General features: G+C 42.7%; 1 protein-coding gene across 2 annotated transcripts in view; it reads left to right on the top strand.

The window, feature by feature from the left end:
• The window catches only part of svep1 (sushi, von Willebrand factor type A, EGF and pentraxin domain containing 1), a 68,328-nt gene that overhangs the window by 18,770 nt on the left and 30,842 nt on the right, over positions 1 to 18,716 (top strand). For both annotated transcript variants that reach the window (XM_084002275.1, XM_084002274.1), the window contains exons 2-3: positions 561 to 816; positions 2,030 to 2,206. In XM_084002275.1, the coding sequence (XP_083858401.1) occupies positions 561 to 816; positions 2,030 to 2,206 (433 nt within the window). The remainder of the gene's footprint in view (positions 1 to 560; positions 817 to 2,029; positions 2,207 to 18,716) is intronic.

The following is an 18,716-nucleotide window of genomic DNA, read 5'->3' as shown; positions in this document are numbered from 1 at the left end:
GTTGTTGTGTTTTCTTTACAATATAGAGAATAAAGATATGTTTCTGACTTTAATGTCCTGTCTAATTGTATGTGTAGGATTGTAAATGGTGGCTAAAGTTAGTTTGGGAACTGTAAGCGGTGCCTGGGGCGGACACGGCAGCCCGGTCTGCGCTGCCCAGTGTTCTCTGGTGGTTTTAGACCACTGGCAAGCAGCTGCGTAGTCTGCAGGAGAAATAATTACAATTGTAGAGCTTTCTCCTGCTTTTCTATCCCTCCTCAATATCGTGCCCTCGTTGCCTGTCTTGCTGATGTCGGGTTTTGAGGAACCCTAGAATTGAGGGCTGTTTTTAGTGGTCGTGTGTGACGTTCTTCGTTATTCAGTTTCGCCATGTCACTAAAGCCGGAGCTGTGTTGGTAGCAGAGCGACAGCATGTGTGTGTTTGAATGGTCAACCTTTTGCAAAACAGTAACAGCATGACTGCACTAACGTGGACCCAATGTAGAAGAGATTAAGCAAAAGTGGTAGTTATTTTATTTATAAATCCTTCATTAATGAATTCATGTTTTCTTCTTTAACAGCAAATCCTCCGTCACTCCCGTGCTAACGCAACAAAGGCCATTTTCTTGATCACCGATGGCTACTCCAATGGCGGGGACCCTCGTCCGGTCGCGGCCGCTCTGAGGGAACGTAGCGTGGAGATCTTCACCTTGGGCATCTGGCAGGGAAACATCAGGGAGCTTCACGACATGGCCTCGCACCCCAAGGACCAGCACTGCTACCTGGTGCACAACTTCGCCGAGTTTGAGGCTCTCGCTCGTCACGCACTGCATGAAGGTCTGAATGACGGATATTTCGTTCTGATGGCGCAGCTTCTTTTCTTTCTTTTGGGAGGTGTTCAAAGAAACATCTGATCTCACATCACAGCCATAAATACTTGGTAGAGCTCACTCCTTTTAGGAGATATATATCAAACTCTGTATTATGGTGAATTGAAGTTAAAGCTACCGCAGCTACTCTTTGTCTCTTTGAAGCCTCAGTACTCCCATCTTCACCATTTGACCTTTTAGCAATATTTCTCAACTGAAGGATTTGACCCTAAAATTACATTTTTACTTAAAAGGAAGCTGATAATATTTCAAATGGAATCTGACGCATGTAAATTTCACATGAGCTCCTCTGTTATGTCCTGCCAGCAGCCATTAGGCTTCACTGCCATACAGATTGGACAGAGAGAGGCTCTCTTTCCCACACTTGAGGATGACTTCCCACAATTGTGTGAAAAGAGGGTTTCAGTCATGGCTTTAAAACTTGTATCAAATCCTACACTTGCAGACTATGTGGGTGCAGACTGAAATCCCAGACAGTAGGTGCAATAGTAGAGATCAGCGAGACATGGATAAGGCTGTGAGAATGAAAGCCAACACACACCGTTCTATCAGCTCAGCCTCCTGTCCGTCTGTCTTGAAGTCTGCCCAACCCCCCTTCCCCCCCCCCCCCCGCTGACAGCAGCCTCAAAGTATACACTCCGGTTTTCAAACACGGAGCCACAAATTGAGCCACTCTCGCTGGCCATGGATCAAATCACACAAATTATACCGGAGATCTCGCTCCTCTTCTGGCATAGCGCTCTCTGCCTCCCTGCTGTCTCAATGAGAAGGAAATATAAATTAAATGTAAGTTACTTTTAGCACGGCATCAAAGCCAGTTTTAGCTTCAGTCTCAACTCCTAGTTACGGCCCCAATCCAAGCTCTGATTTATACTGTATAAACTTGGAACAAGGATATGTTTGCTTTTAGTCAGCTGTAGATTTGGAGCTTTCAGGCAGTGAGGATTTTCTTATGCATTTCTGTGGTAAAGGTGTTCACTCTTATTTCTATAGGACCTGCCAACATGCTGTAATAATACTGCCCTCCCTCATTCATACCCCCCCCCTGCTATTACACTGTGAAAACTGGACACTTTAGTTTAATTGTCTGATTGCCAGGTGGTGAAATCTGATCGGACTGCAACCTGCGCCTCTCTGTGTTTGTTGTTTCCCACCCTCAGACCTCCCCACAGGCAGCTACATCCAGGAAGATCTGTCGCGCTGCTCCTCTCTGTGTGACGCCGGCAGCGATTGCTGCGACCTGATGGCCAGCTGTAAGTGCGGCACGCACACCGGCCAGTACGACTGCATCTGTGAGAAGGGATACTACGGCAAGGGACTGCAGCACGAGTGCACAGGTAGGACGCTCGTATCATATCACCGGTCATGCTGTAACAAACACTCAGCAAACATCACAGTCCGACTTTAGAAAACATGCACCTGCAAAGCTACAGGCAGCTAACCAACCTGGTGAAAGGCTGTGGCACGTTTAGCTTTCCTGTTTTTGTTTCTTCCCACTTTCCACAACCTGACCGACTTTTTTGCAGCACTCAAACAATGTGTTTGTGCCTTAGAGATCTGGAGTTCCTTATGGTTTCTCTTCCTCTTGTCCTCATCTCCTTTACCTGTCAGCATCTCCTTCGGATCATGAGGAGCTCGTTATGGGGGGGGAAAGTCAAATAAGCAGCCTGTCTACTTAACGCAGTGTAAGCTGTCCACAGAGCAGATCACTATCAACAAACCCCGTAACGTGCCTTAGAGGTGGGGGACCGAGACAGTGATGTCTTTGTGTGTGTGTTCTTGATCTCCGCCTTCAATTTCCTCCTTGAAACCACATTGCGTACATCCATTTATTTCTTCCCTCCATGCACCGAAAATGCTGCCTTATTGCTTCACCTCTAATGAAAACATCTGTTTCATCTGCTTCAGCTTTTGTTGTTCACTACGACTGGTTATTTATGATGCTGTGAACGCAGGCATATCCATGCATATATAGCATTCATATGGAATTATTCCCTGTGTTCAGAAAATTATACTCGTACTCTTATTTCTTCCTTATCTATTCCTTTCACACAAACATTTACCTTTCCTATATTATCTTCCCCCGAGTCTCCTTCTCATCTCTGAGTCTCAAATATATAATTTTAATATTATTTATTGAACTCCATGATGTATTAAAATCATCATTTATTCACATGTCTTGTTGTCTCTCCACTAGTTCTACTACAATCACAAATAATCTGTGTAATTTAGATGATGAGACGAGAGGAGATTCATCTCTAATAATCCCCAGACGGAAGTGTCTTCGCTGACTGGAAGTGTCGAGGCGTGGCTTTTCTTTACGAGGGGAAACCCTGAAATCCAGCCTTTAATTATTTTGAGAGGTCCCACTGCAGACTTGATAGATGCACATGGTGACGCGTTAATTGCCCGAGTGCATTGCTTAAAATCAATCCAACATCGCAGACAGTCAAATGAAAACACATGCCAGCAGCCCGTGTAATGGCACACTTAATTTATCTTCTCACTGCTCATTCTCTGGTCTGTTAAATGTCCAAGTTACACAGGGTGATGGTGCAATTTGATGCAGGTGGTCTCCGTCATTTAAGTGTAAGGTTAAGGGTTGATACATTATTTTTACTGGTTATGTAATCACTAAAGTCACAGAAAAACATAACAGTCTTTATGATTGTTGGAGAGCAGAGTGACCAGCAGATGCACTGGCTGCTGGTGTGTGTGTGTGTGTGTGTGTTAAACCTCAGTCATTTAGACAGCTCTCTCTTCATGTAGGAGAGGCAGGTGGGAGGGAACGTGGGACTAAGTTGAGAATCAATGCTGAGCACGCTTTGTAGAGGAACCGGGGACAGAAATCTGGACAGCAATCGACTCACTTAATGGGAAACAATGGGTCCTAATCCTGGTTTTATTTGCCCTCTAGGTCTTCCTCTCTGTGCCCACATGTTTTTAATCGAGAATTAGATAGCAGAGGAGGAGGGGGGGGAGCCCGTTTGAGAGGCAGACGAGTTTAAATAATTCAGATCGGAGTTTAAAAGTCGCTGAGAGGAAAGAAAGCGGCAGAGGGAGGAGGATTTTCAAAGGGAGAGCCAAGGGAAAGGGCATCGGGGTCATCGAACCGAAAAAGCACGCCTCCCTAATTCCCATCAGATGTTGTCGAGACTGGAGCCCCGCTCTGCTTATTAATCTGTCTTAATGCTTTAATTAATAGCAGGGAGCAGACTGCCGAGTTAGCTCTGCTGGCTGGAGGAAGGAAGGACACAGCGAGGTGCTGCAACCGCAACCGAGGACTGCTTCCTCCGTCTGTCTCTCACTCATATAAGAATGTCTCATGGGGGAGGAGTTGGCTATTCTGTGGTGGTGGGGGACACTTGATTTCCTACGAGTCGTCATCCTCATGCTGTAGAGCTGACATGGACCCACAGTGTGCTGGAATTTCTGTCACTGCAGTTGCTGTTGGGAAAATGTTGGCAGGCTGAGGCACTGTTCGCCTTGTTCGTCTCAGTTTTGGTTTTGTTAAGTGGTGTGAAATACCCTCATATATGTTTTTGAACACTACATTTATTGAAGGGGTTTTATTCTCTAATAACTCATGAGGCTCTTTTGAAGCAGTAGTGGCTCCAAAACCAATTAGATATGTGGTGAGAGCCGTACGTAACCAAGAAACATACAAGTAAACTCAACAAACTGCTGTTTTTCTGAAAAAGAAATCTGTCTCTTAATATTCTGTTGCTTTAACCTCAATGGGCTTGGCTGAAACGGAGGTGTTTGGTGAATTATGGGTACACCATCTGCGTCAGCAATGCCAGGGGCTCTTGAGTGGCAGACAGACGCAGCCATACACTGCCAGAGTAAGACGCTGCTGTGACTTGCATAAGCTTGATGGTCGGTGTGTGGCTTCAGGTGGTTTTGTTGTCTAGACTGAAGGTTTTGCAGAGGTTTTTGTTCTTTTTGGACTTTGTTTTCTCACATTGAATGCTCTTTGACACATCTGAATATAATATGACTGAACCATAGGCCTGTCAGTGGATTATTATTATCATTGGCTGAAGGGCTCTGTTGGAAACACTATCCAAATCCCTGCAGTGCACAGCGGTGTTGTTTACGAATCTGTCGACAGCCAAGCGAAACAGCCTCTTCCACAAAACACGCCTGGAATCCCAGCAGATAGAAACATGATGATGAACCCCGGTTCCTGCATGGTTTGCTTTCCTGACGGGCCAAACGGGACTATTGTTGTCTCTATTCAAATTCCAATCTCAAGCTCACGATATCTGCATCACAGAGGATCAGCGGAGGAATGGGGAAGTGGATAAATGGAGTGAGAGAAGTGGGGGGGGGTGCAGGAGGGCAACATGTTTTCCTCCTGTCACACATTCGGGCTTATCAGCCTCTTCTGTAGCCTGAGAGAATGACAGGAGGCCTGGACTGTGTTAATGTGGTGTCAGCAGCAGAGGCTTTGTTCTGCTCAGGGTGGCTCTGCTGAAACAAAGGCAAGGAGATAAAGCCAGGCAGGTGAGATGACAGGAAAAAGATCTTTAAAAATCTCTCTGGGAAAATGCAAAGTTTATACGCTCGCTTGAGGAGGAAAAAAGAGTTGATGTGCGGAATATATTATGGAAAAAGTAGCTGACATGAAAGAAAAATTAAACTTGATTAAACATCCTTTCTCTCATAGACGTTAGATGGCCAAGCCGACTTGTTTCGTTTCTGGTTGGCAACCTCTCGGACTACAGCCGCAGCCAATAAGCCAACTTCTGACCAAACTGCTCCAAACGAACAATTAAAACTAAATAACTAATGGAAACGTTAAATTTGCTTAACAATTGTCATATATATAACTTGCCTTATGTTCTTGAACGCACAATAGGTAATTTTCTACCATTATGAGTCTCTCAATCAAAACAAAACTAACTGACTTTTGCTGTCACTGCAGTTTGCTTCTCCTAGCTCAGGATTTTTTTTTTTACGAGGAGCCAAATTAACTCAGAGGGCTTCTCCTCTCCAAAACAAACAGACCTGCTGATTAAAACCTGTAATTGATGATATAAATGAAGCGTTTTCACGCTGCAGCTAACTTTTGTTCAGTTTGTTGTATCTTAAAACGATCAACTCCATCATCCGGTTAAAACATATAGTTGGAAGCAACCACCATTTAAAACATATATGGGAAAAATGATGCTTAAACCTGGATAAAAAGTCAATTTATGACCGCTTCTGGCAGACAACCACAACTCCCACATCACTGTCCATCTCACAGGAGCAAGACCCTAAGATACTTGAACTCCCATGTTGGGGCAGTGATACTCTCCCAACCCGTCCAACAGTTTACTGGCAGAGGAATATTATCATCATCTGGGATAAAGCTGTTTATTAACATTAATAGTTGCCAATATGAAAATGCTAATTCAGCCTGTAAATCATCCCGTGGCTTCTCAGTTCAAGCCAGGATGTTAAGCCACATTTATTTTGACCAAAAAAAAAAAAAAATCTTAATTAAAGTCCACTTAGCCACTCGACTGCATGGTATGGCCTTCATCGGCACATTGAGTTTGCTAAGTTGTCATGGAAATGGTTCAGCTGTTATTAAGTATGGTATAATTACAACCGAGCCATCTCCATGACAACTGACTGAGGAGGCAAGTCAGTGAACATTTTTCTGTCTATGCGAGTACTATTTCCAAATTCAACAATTAACTTTTTATGCTCATTATTTCACCCGTCACTTCATTTTCTCTGGACGCCAATAATAGTTCAAGGACCATACCGGTCTAATTCTGACTTCTCTCCATTAGCAGAGATTTCCCCCCGTCTTCAACACTGTTTGTGTGCATAAGTGTATACGTAGATGTCAGCCTACCTTTTTTTAATGTTGAAACGATGTACAAAAACACACTACGAGACTGTTAAGTCACTGGTTTTAGCTCATTCAACATTATAATGTACGCATTGATATCAAATCATGTCTGCATCAGAAGCTAGAAGCAGGTTCTGGCTCAACGTTGGTTTATGATCTGCAATTCAAAATAGAGAAGAAGATAGATAGTTAGTTAGAGAACGACTTCACAACATGTCCCAGTATGAATATGAGGAAGACGTCCAATCACAACAGAGCCACTGAGCCTAATGCTATTACGCCTGGAAAAAAAGGTTTCTTACAAGAGATGAATTTAGAACTGTTTGAGCTGGAAGGAGGATTTTAACGAGGCGGTGAGTTTTAACCAACCTCGACCAACGTTTTCAGGTGCATTCTGCAACGTTTCTACAATATGGAAAAACATGTAAACAAACTATCCAACAATATCTATAAAATCCACATAAAGCAGTTTTGGTAAACATGGTAGAGGTTTATGTGAAATAGGTGGCCAATGGATACTGACATGTAGTAACACTGGTGTTGACCTTTAAGACTTTAAATATTCACAATATTTTGTTTGTTGTTGGAAGCCGTTGACTTACCCAAGAAATGAGCTGTTAACTGGAATTCTGTGTAACGAAACACGCCCTCCTCCGAGTTCATACTGGAAGGATTGCTCAATATTTATAATATTTAGTTGATAAAAAGCCTCTTGATCCCAAGAGGAGACGCGTGGCAGCAGTGAGCTTGAGTTCGACCCTGAACATACAACACATCCGTCTCTCTGTGCAGAGGGGACCGTCTGTTTCCTTGTGTCCGTTTCGAGGAGGAGGCTTTCACGGCGTCTGCACTGTAAATATTTGCGGTCTCGATGTGAATGACCGGCAGACCCCGGGAGAGGAAGCTTTCAGTCGGATAATAATTTGAACTGAACTTAAATGGCAACAGCAGAGGTGGAATTTGTTCAACGTAAAAGAAGAGGGAATGTTGCAATCATTAGTTATTTCCTCCTCTCCTTTCACTCTCCGGCCTCACCTCCCTCGCAGAGGTCTCCGCTGTAAATATTTTTAGTCGGAGGTTATCGCCAGTTTGCAGCTCATCTCGCTCTGCGCTGTCACGCTTACACACAAGTGCACGCCGCGCAGGGGTCAACGCATACGCACGGCCACATGTTTGTGGCGTGCTTTGCGTGCACACACCTCTGACCCATTAAAATACACCGCATTCAAGGATCTGACACATACCAGATGTCTGGCAGCAGTGCAGAGCCAGGCCTGTTTATATCACCCGAGAGAGTACAGACACTACACACTGAAGTCATAACAGATAACAACGCTGAGCCTTTAAATCGTTAGTACCTTTACATACACTAAATTGAATACTTTTTGCTGCACACTTCATTTATCTGTGTTAAGTTTAACAACATATTCTCAATGAAAGTAAGTCTGGCTGCTCCTATATCAAGCCTTGCATACAGAGTAATATGTCAGTATTTAAAAAAACAGAATACATAAAGGATGGTAAATTAACAACCCAAAGTCTGGAGTCTCAATATAAAAACTTACCAGTATGGATGCTCTAAAGATTTCTCCTGAGTATGCTGCAGGATGGAAGGCCAAAGGAGTCACTAACGGGGTTTATTGCCTCGGAACAAGTTGTGCACAGCAAAATGCCATGGCAAACTGCCCATTAAATCTTGATATGTTGTGGAAGCAATGTGGCCAGCTGATGGAGGTCAAATACATACGGATATAACACCTGGGGACTATGAATATTTATAGCGGATGTCATGGATCCCAGCCAGTGGTTTGTCATATACCGAAATCTCATTAGCACCCCTACCATAGTGATGAAAGCAGGTTATTACTCGACTTTGGGCTCCTGTTTGCTCAGTTGTCATAATTTGCACTTCAGTGTTTTCAAAAGTAAATATATTTTTTACCAGAGGAGGTGGATTTGGCCAACTCATCTACCATGTTACATAAACATGCGTATAAAGACTCTCTATTTCCTCCCGACTGCACAAATCCCCACAGCAACAATAACCACAGCAGACTGTCTGCTTCTGTACAGTACGTCTGCATCCATCCAAGTCCTTGTTTCACAATATTTCTGTGGAGGAAAAGAAGAAAAAAAACAACGCTTCAGTTGCTCAACATGACTTCTGTCCCAATTCTAGTTATGAGCAGGGGGGCAAATGCCTGAGATTTCCTGAGGACAAGTGGAGGAGAGTTTTCTTTGGGGGGTCAAGCACTGCCACCACCCCCGACTCCCCCAACCCCCGTTAATAGTGTAAGCTGATTGGATGGAAGTTTGTGTTATTCTTTGCTGAGCAGAGAGTGGAAAGAGAGAGGGAGAGAGGGTGGTTCCTTACCCCGAGCCCATGCATCTTTTGTGCTGGATGGATGGAGAGCTTTCAGACTGGCTCAGTGCCAGAGAGGAGGGTGGGGGGGTGCTTCCACTAATAAGCTCAGTATTATTTATATGGAACATAACTACAAAGTGATTTACATCCCGTAATGTAATATTCCGGTATGATGTTATGTTAATAAAAGACAGAAGACGTTAAAATGTGCTTACAGATGAGTTGGGTTCAAGCTATTTATATAAATATACTGTGTATCCTGTAGAAACACCAAAGAAACAGACTTATTTGTGACGGCCATAAATGCGATGTTGAATAATGGAAAAATTACATTATTATTTTTTTCATTTCCATTGTGCTTACTTTGGGGTTCACCTCTAAATAAGTTGTAGATTATCATATAATTGATGGTAAAAGCTATGAAAATAAACCCCATTTGCTAGTAAAGCCACGTAATCTTTAACAAGTGAAATATACGTTGAAATGGGGGAGAAATAAAGCACCGGGAGGTTCAGCAATTGGAAGAAAATTTGGCAGCTCACCAAAGAATGAGTAGAAAGCCGTTTTTTAAAAGGGTCCAGTGTGCGCACTGCCCTCAGGTGTTTTTTCGGACAGTCTTTCATGTCTTTCGGTGTTTGAAGTTGTATACATCAGTCTTAAAGTAAGGGCAATGTTGAAATCCATATTAGTGCCTTCCTCGACGCCACATGTTTCAGCCTCGTTCCACCCTCCCTCCCTCATTAAACGACACATATAGGTCTGTAAAAAGCCTTAATTGATGACTACTGCTGCCGTGTTTGTAGGTCAGGCATGTTGTAAAGCAGACACACGACTTGTGTTTGAAACTGAGGCCACTCTGTGCGTATGTGTAAAAAAAAAAAGAGATGAAGGAGCGAGGAGGCGGAGTGGCTGTAAACTGGGCCTAGGACCATCCTCTGCTGAGAGCATGTGAAACAAGGAGCCGTGAAACAGGCAGTGGTTCCATGCAGAACCTCACTGAGTCATTAACGCTCCCTTTCCGTCCATCTTTCTTTCCATCGCTTCATCAATTTCTCTTTCATTCCCCTGGTGCCACAGCTTCCCCCTCTGCTCTCCATCTTTCTGAGACTCGTGTCACCAGGTGCACCGCATGTAGATTTGTCATCCACAGAGCACTATTAATTAATAAATTGTCTATTATGTACATTATACATTCTACTTTATTTAACTTTCTTTATATAGTCTTAGTGTTAATATCTTTTTTATATTGTACTTTTTTTGTCAATGCATGTTTATTTTTTTACTGTCTTGCTGCTGTAACGTTATAAATTTCCCCACTGCGGGACGAATAAAGGACTATCTTATCTCTTATCTTATCTTAAGCAGAGTAGAAACACCTCTGGTTAAATCTGCTATTCTCATTGTTAATTTTCATTCACCGCTCGCTTTCCCAAATATCATTATATTTTGATAGACCAACCATCTTATCAGAACAATTCCCAGATATTTTTTCTAAAACAAATTGCCGTGAGCCATTCAAAGTGAAATTTGTGAAACTATGTTTAAATCATAATTGTATTTTATTGAGAATTTTTCAATTAAATTCATGAGGTAGTGAAAAACAATTGAAGTTGAAGGAATTCTGGTGACCATATTGTATCTTAAAAAGAAGTCAAGACTTAAAATAACCCATAACAGCAAAGATAATTAGGATTAGGTCACATGATGGGTTCCTTAAACATTATTTTACCAGTTTTGCTGACATGATTATGGGATGAAACCGTTTCTCTTGTTTTCTGCCACAACAAGACAGCAAAAAAATACTAGTATAATAACTGGCAACATGTGCAATACTACATAAAGTATCCATGCACAAAATAATAAAAACTCTCACTCGCTAGCCAAGAATAATAGCATATTTTTCATGATCTTGCGTGCCACCGACTTCAGCCAGGACTAACATTCTTTGGAGACAAACCCCCGACCACCCGCCCAGGCTTCTTTGCCTTGACTCTTTGCACTTAACATATCTTAAATTCTACGTGCTTCTCTCTCACACATAATTTAAACTGACAAATGTGCCCATGGGAGTTTAAGGTGGAATGACTTTCTCCTTATGCTTCCTAAGTGCTTTCTCCAGTGTCTTTTTCAAGGCCTTTGCCCTTCTTCAAATCCAACATATTTGTCCCTTCCTGTGACCCCCATCCGTCTCTGGATATTTTCACCGACCCTCGTCGGTGCTCTTTGGGCTCCCTCCTACTTCCTTTCACTTTCTGAGCTTCCCGTTCCGTGCATGTGTGAGTTGTTGACTGAACGCTCTCCAGTCGGTGGGAGGTGGTGAAAAGGGACACACGCTACGTCAAAGGTCGCAGGCTAAGGATGGAGGAAGTCGGCGGCTGCCAGCTTTCTGGAAGAGAAGCATGCGTGTTTTCTTCTCTTTTTTCCCTCGCTCACTGGCCACCAGTTGGCTCCCGTTCCGACAACAGCTTTGTCAACTCAAATTGTTGTTGTTTAGTAGAAATAGTTTGACCAAGTTTTTGTCTGCGGCGCTGTGAGTTGGTGTTTGGGTGCGGAGAGTTGGCAGTACGACGCGGCAGACACTATAATTGTTTTTTAGTCTGTTTGTGACTCTCATTTGAATCAGCACGAACTTTACGTGCACATAAACAAATATATTGAGACGGAGAAAAAGACACGGGAACACGGGCCTGTCAGTGGATCTGTTTAGGAAGAACTATCCCTGAACTCCCAATCCCACAAGGAAACACAAACTGAGGCTACGCTGAGGCTACTGTGGGAACAGCAGAGTGTGTTTGTTGTGGATGAGTGTGTATATGTGGATCGGTGTGTTTTTTTTACACTGTATGTGTGCATGTATGTCTGAAATCACGTCCTTCGTTGCTGTGAATTAGAAACGGTGATGTAACAGTTGAAGAGGAAATGAAAAACGGGCCTTTGTGTTATGCTACGTTGTCCCGAGTGTACTGACATCATGTCTTCTATAACAACATCTCTCAGCACGCCGACATCTGTAATCATGCACACCAGACTGGGGGCCGACCTGTGTTTGTACAGTTGCTGAGTGGTTTTGTCTCCCTCCCAGAATCCATAAGAGGTATCTAGCAATTGTCATTCCTCCCTTGGAGAAAGTATGATAATGAGCAGTGAAACAGCGATGGAACTTCCTCAGTTTCCTCTCTCCTTTGCATCACATCATAGAAGTTTCACATACCCCCCCCCCCCCAGATGGAGGCTGTGTAGGTGGACAGCTGCATCAGCCACATCTAACCCCCCCTTTCACTCCACAAATCCAGCTGGAGAGCAGACCACACTTCAATGAGACCCCGTCAATGTGATTTAGAGCATCCTGTCATTTGACAGGGATGGGATTCACAATTTTTTTTTTTTTGTGCTTCAGGTGACCCATATTTTGAGTTTGGGGAATTACCTTGTGACCCTCATCGTAGCAAACACAGACACATCTTTTGGTTCTATGACGGCAAAATGTATCTCCAAGCGGAGCCAGACCAGCTGGCTGTGTGATTTTTCTCAGGGGATTGTGAAAGTCTGGAAAAGCTTCCGGTTCCTGGTTGATACTAAATAGCTGAAATACTCATTTTATTACAGCTGGAATGGATCCAGGGTAATGTTCAGCAGGGAGGAATTCTCCTATTTACTGTACAGTATGTTTGACATTGATTTTGACTTGTTCATATTGTGGGAGGCTACACACACACACACACACACACACACACACACACACACACACACACACACACACACACATAGAAGCTGTAGGACCTCACAGATTGATCTCCACTCTGCGTCAGAGGTCACGAGTCCTGAATCTTGGGAAACTTTGCCATATGGAGCGATATGAATGAGCTGTTGAATGGTAGACAGATGCTAGTGCTTTCTTGTTGTGGTGGCTCGTCACCGTGGCAACCTTTAAGTGCAATAAATGCCTCCGTCGGTCCTTTTTACGTGAACGTACGTCACTTTTTCGTGGGCTAGACTATACATTTGAATTGTCCATTTCCATCGTCTGTTCATGCACCTCGGGTGTGCATGGGAAGTCTGGGTTCAGAGTGGAAACTTTCCTCGCATGTGAACATTGTTTTTCACAGTGAAATAGCCGGGAATTTAAGGCCCAACTTAACAACATTTCTTGTGTGAGAGGGCCTTTGACCACAAGTGGCTCGGCCACTGTCCAGATTTAGCAGCCCATTCGTAATGTTGCTGGACATCCTCGGTCTCCAGTGCTGGACTTTGATGACGGGACTGGGGCATCACAGATATTATAGGACCACAGAGATGTTTTGTTGTTTGCTGTCTGCTCTGCCCATAATGTTAGCTACTTGTGTCAGCGACAGCTGCCTTCCCCAAGTCTACATTTTGTCTGGTGTTCAGTAGAAAGGAGAGGATTTATTGATGTGGGATAAAGCTTGGTCGTGTCACTTATTTTTTGTCTGTCTCCATTGTCAACTGCCTGAATCATAAATAAAGTGAGCAGACACTTTCAGAATAAAATGTCAATAACTTGAGGCCAAACAGAGGTCAGCAAGAAGAAAGGGTGATTAAATTGCCTTGTGATGAGGGTTGGTTATCATTTTAAACTTTTCTATACCAGTGTTCATTTCTGTACTACCACAATAATACCCTTCTAAAATGCCCTTTTTTCATTTAACATAAATTGTTTTGGATGTTAAATGTTAAACGAAATACAGGCAAAACTTTGCCGGGATGAAATATTCTGGCGAAATGATTATTTTAAAAATGATGAAACAAGATCCGACCAGATGTTTGATGATGATTCTTGCAAGATACGCATATTTTCAGGTTTTAGGTTGTTTAAAGTGGTATTTTATAGTTTATTCCTGCTATAAAAAAGAAGTGGTTTACGTCCAAGATAACATGTGGGAAACAGTGTGTGTGTGTGTGTGTGTGTGTGTGTGTGTGTACTGTATTGATAGATGTGTGTGTTTCCAAGCATGTGATTGAGGATTTTTTTGGACTAAGCAGAATATGTCCCTCTGAGATGAAAACCTCTCTCTCTCTCTCTCTCTCTCTGTTTGTCATTGTGGCCGAGGAGGCAGATGTTCTTCTCTCCCCCTGGATCTCCTTTCATCGTTTCCGTCCCAGTCTGTTTTTAGGTCTGGCTAATCGAACACAGCCTTCCCCCCAGAGACCCGAGAGATTCTCGTGTGATAGTAACTTTGGCTCCCGGGCCAGAAGTGACTGCCAGTTTGAATGACTTACTTCATATGAGGAGAAAGGAGTTTACCAGATGAGCTGGTCCGTGCTTGGTTTTGTCGCTTTGTGACTCTCTATTTAATCCTTAGAGAACTTATTGTACATTTTGTGTAAATGAGTGCAAATTCAAAGGTGGGGGTTGGACTTAATATGCATCACAAAAGGGAACACACATCAGATGTTTCAAAGTAGTCCTGCGTTTATGAAAATAGTTAAAGTAATAAAGAGTTTTGTTGCTCCTGAGGGAGCGGCGCAAAATTGGATAAATTCTGTGCAACACAACGCCAAAAAGGCCCATAAGATCCCTGCCCATCACATTTATAACTTTAAATCAAAGATATCTCTGCTTCTGCTGCATCAATCTTGATGCTTTTAAAACGCTTTGAGTCCAACTATTTTGGAGGAGAGCGACGCCAAATTGATACTGAATATTGAGTACTAAAGCCAGCGCCTTCCCACTCCCAACTTGTCAGATACAGCAGCTTGGTCAGTGGCCCATACGTGTCAAACTATGCCCAGTAGACCTCCAATAAACGAGGTCGGTGGCTCAGAGGGATGACATATCAAGCTTTGGTTACTGTACACAGGCAATAATGGTGGAAAGGGATCCTATGTTGTTGTTTTTCCACCTTCACATGGCAGTAGTCGACAATAGGAAAAATGTAGTAGCACAAACGTATCCATCAAAGGAGGCAGAGCAGACCTCAGGTCAGTGGTTTATGGAAACAAAGTCGGATGCCAATTTGCAGGAATGATGAAGGAGACACCTTGCTGGAAATCAGACATCTATTTTGACAATTTTGTTTATCCAATCTCTTCTCGAGCTAAATGGTTGGCCAATCAAAACCCTTATTAAAGTCATATTAATGTGTCATAGCTGTTGTTGCAGACGTTTGAAAAGGCAGTCAATCTTCACAAGGAATTAATTGGAAAGTATGAAAGCCGGTAATGTTACTTCACATCATTTAACATTATTATTAGTTATGAGGATTGCTCAAATATTGTTTCAACTCTGGATAAATAGCTTTTGATGGTCTTTCCTTTCCTAAGATCATTACGGCGTACAGTAGTTCTCTTTGACCAGCTGCTGTCCCTCCATATGTTTACAGCCAGTCCAGACACAGCAGGCTCTCTCTGTTTTATGGTCATCTGGCCTGCTGACGGTACACTTCCTCCCTAAATGAACAGTACATTACAGCAGAGGTAACTCCAGCAGCCAGGCAGTAACGAGGACCCGGAACGACACCACGATTGGCTGCCGCGTACTTCAGACGCTTTCAGTTCGGGGTCTGACTTTTGGCTCCAGTCGTGGAGCAATGATACGTTTAAAAGGAAATTCCCACATTCACTTTCCAGCTTCCCCTTTTTAAAGAATGACTGCTCGTACTTTTTATCATTTATCCCTTCCTGTCTATCCGTCCCTCTGTCTACGTCTGCTCTCTGTGAGTGTGTGTTTGTGTCTGTGTACGTTTCTACCTGCCAGCAGTTCTTTAAGATGTCGTTTTTCCACTGTTCCAGGTGAATTTTGATTCACATTAAAAACAACTAGGCTTCCTGTAAGCCTCAAATTAAGCCGTAAAACAGATTCCTGAGGACTTGAGCAGAGGGGGGACACTTTAAGCTGTCTCCTCTGAGTTTAAAGGACACAGGATGGGGAAGCTGCACCGCCTGCTTTTGTTATCAAATGAAAACTGAAGACACACACTCACACTGTCTGCACCAGAACAGGTATACCACATAGTTTTCCTGCCTGTGTTTGATGTGGGTGACTGGGTGCATTTGAGTGCCAGCAGTCAGTGACTGCTTTACAGTTGGTTAACATCTCCTGGCTGACCTGCAGCTGGGTTTTGGGGGGGTTTGATGCCAGGCTGGCATTGACTCAACAGTGGAAATTCACACCTGGCCTGAGGCCTCTGACTTAGCGGTGACTAAATGAGTTGTGAAGAATATTAGTACTATGGATTCTCTGTTGCACCGACCGTACAGGACAGCTTGTAGTTGAACAGTTTCCCTAAGCTTAATGTTATTAACTGGAGATCTAACAGATGCTTACAAATTCAGTGAAGATATACGTTTTTATTTATATTTTTTTCCAAATGTATTATAAGTGTTTAAATGATGTGTGTGGGTGTGGGTTGAGAACGTTTTATGATTTTCTCATTTAAAGAGCACAACACCAAATGAAAAAAAAGCCGTCTGAAACTCCCCCTTTTTCCCTCTGTAGCCTGTTTTGATTTGGCAACCGCTGTCGTGTCTGTTTGTTTTTCAATTTCAAGCAAACAAAACTTGGATTTACTTGAAAGGAGTATGACGTGCGCAGCGCCCCCAACTGCAATCTGTTGACAAATTAACTTTATGCGATGCATATGCAGTGCAATTTGATGGTTAGGCAGTGATGTGTTTGATGCCGTGATTGCAGTCTGGCGTCGTAGATTGGGACTTTTAACCCATGATAGCAGTCTCAAAGCTCATGCATATTCAGTAAATCTATATCATACGTGCATCTTTATGATAGGTAGACCAGAATCTAGTCTCACGTCCTGTGAAGCCTCTGATACAGCTCCTTTTACGCAATATAAACCGTAAACTTTCTAAAACAAATCAGCATCCACTACCGAATTTGCAATGAGAAATGAAAACATTTGTGATTTTATCGCTCCCTCATGAAAACACTTATAGGTCCTTGCGTCATCGTATCTTAGTTTCGCCCCAAGGCTCTCCTCTAACATCATCCTTCCAATTCTTTACCTGTAATCTCTGCTGTCTGAAAATATAAATGTTTATGGCGTCTGATGTTATTACAGAGACTCAAGCTGAGGCATTTAGCCCGTGAAGGTCTGTGGGCTTATGTGCAATGGTGTTCATTAAAGGCCACTATAAAAAAACCTTTTTCAACTCCCGTCCTTATCCAGACACATGAAGCAACATACTGTTGGGAGAGAATTTGTTCCAAAGCTGTATTTTTAGTTATTAGGGTAATAACAAATGGTAATGGGACTTTGAATGAGGTTTCCTTACTGCTGGAACAGTTCTAGTTTCACTTTGGCTCTTTAAAAGAGCTGACATGTCAGTGATTATTCCACACTTAATGGTTCTTGAATGTGTCTGAACATGGATATGGACACACCAATTATCAATAGTTGTTGTTTTTTTAATACTATTTAATTATGTTCAAATATAAACAGAAAATAGCCAAAATGACAGCATCAATAAGAAAACCACTAATGGTAGCACAGTGGTATAGCTGAGAAAATTAGTCAATCAGTCGATCAGCAGAAAACCAAACCATTCCAGGCTCGATATACAAACACTTAGACGATAAACGGACCCAGGAAATCTGATTACCTTCAGACATCCAGGATCCAAACAGTTAAACTCCTGATTGACTATGGACGAGATGGGGAAACAGTTGTGGTGTGAATCATATGTCTGTGTAAATAAAGACTGTACTTGTCAAAGATTGCATCTGTAATGTGTTTGTGCGGTTTTGAAAAAGCTTACATTTAAAGTGGATTGGTTACACAGGAGAGAGAGAAAAAACCCAGCACAGAAGCAGAACATTGCTTTGACTTTGGAGAGCAGCTGATAAAGCTTTTTTTTTTTTTTTTTTTTCCTGCAAAGTGCACCAGTAATCGCAGAGAATTATGGGAATTACCAGCACAGCAAATTGCTTGTGTGAAACTACCCGTGTAATGACCGATAAGGGCTTTTGTACCTCGTAATAACATAATTCAAATAATCGTAATCTGAATTTTGGAGCTAATTCAAAGTAGTCAATCTAAAAACATCAGAGACGTGTGAGATCACATGATATCAGAATTAAATGCACATTACGTGGCTGGATATATAACGTCAGTGAATCACAGTAATCGGTTAATCCGTAATTTATGAACAATCCCATGTGAAAGTAACCTTTAAACCCAGATAAGGCCATGTGATGGACTCAGTCATTCATTTTCACTCCTCTGCAACGCAGCTGATGCACGGAGACGAAGCTGATTGATGGCGAATGAAAGAATGTTGGAGGACCTTCATATGACCCCTGCTGCTCCACCTTTTTGTCCTCTGAGTGGACTCAGGTGATGCTAATAGGAAACACACTTTATTATTTATGTCTGTGAGTGCAGGTTTTTCCAATGGAGCACATGTGTGCTTACACGCAAACTGCAACGGGTTTTAGACGATAATAAACACTTCCTTGATTGTCGCTTTGCTTTGGTGAAATAGTGAAATGTTCTATCGTTTTCCCTGCTTGGACTAATTACCATTCTGAACAGAACTTGTCTTTTTTTTTTTTTTACCTAGTGAGACCATTTTCTCATTTTTGCCACATTTTCCACCACTACATGTCCAGACATGAATATCGTCAAAGTCTGCTCATAAATCCGTGAAGCTGGTT

Source organism: Eutrigla gurnardus (genome assembly GCF_963514095.1).
Source record: "Eutrigla gurnardus genome assembly, chromosome: 23".
In the NCBI taxonomy this organism is placed as follows: Eukaryota; Metazoa; Chordata; class Actinopteri; order Perciformes; family Triglidae; genus Eutrigla; species Eutrigla gurnardus.
Note: the sequence above shows the minus strand (reverse complement) of the source record. Positions and strands in the feature narration are given on the sequence as shown.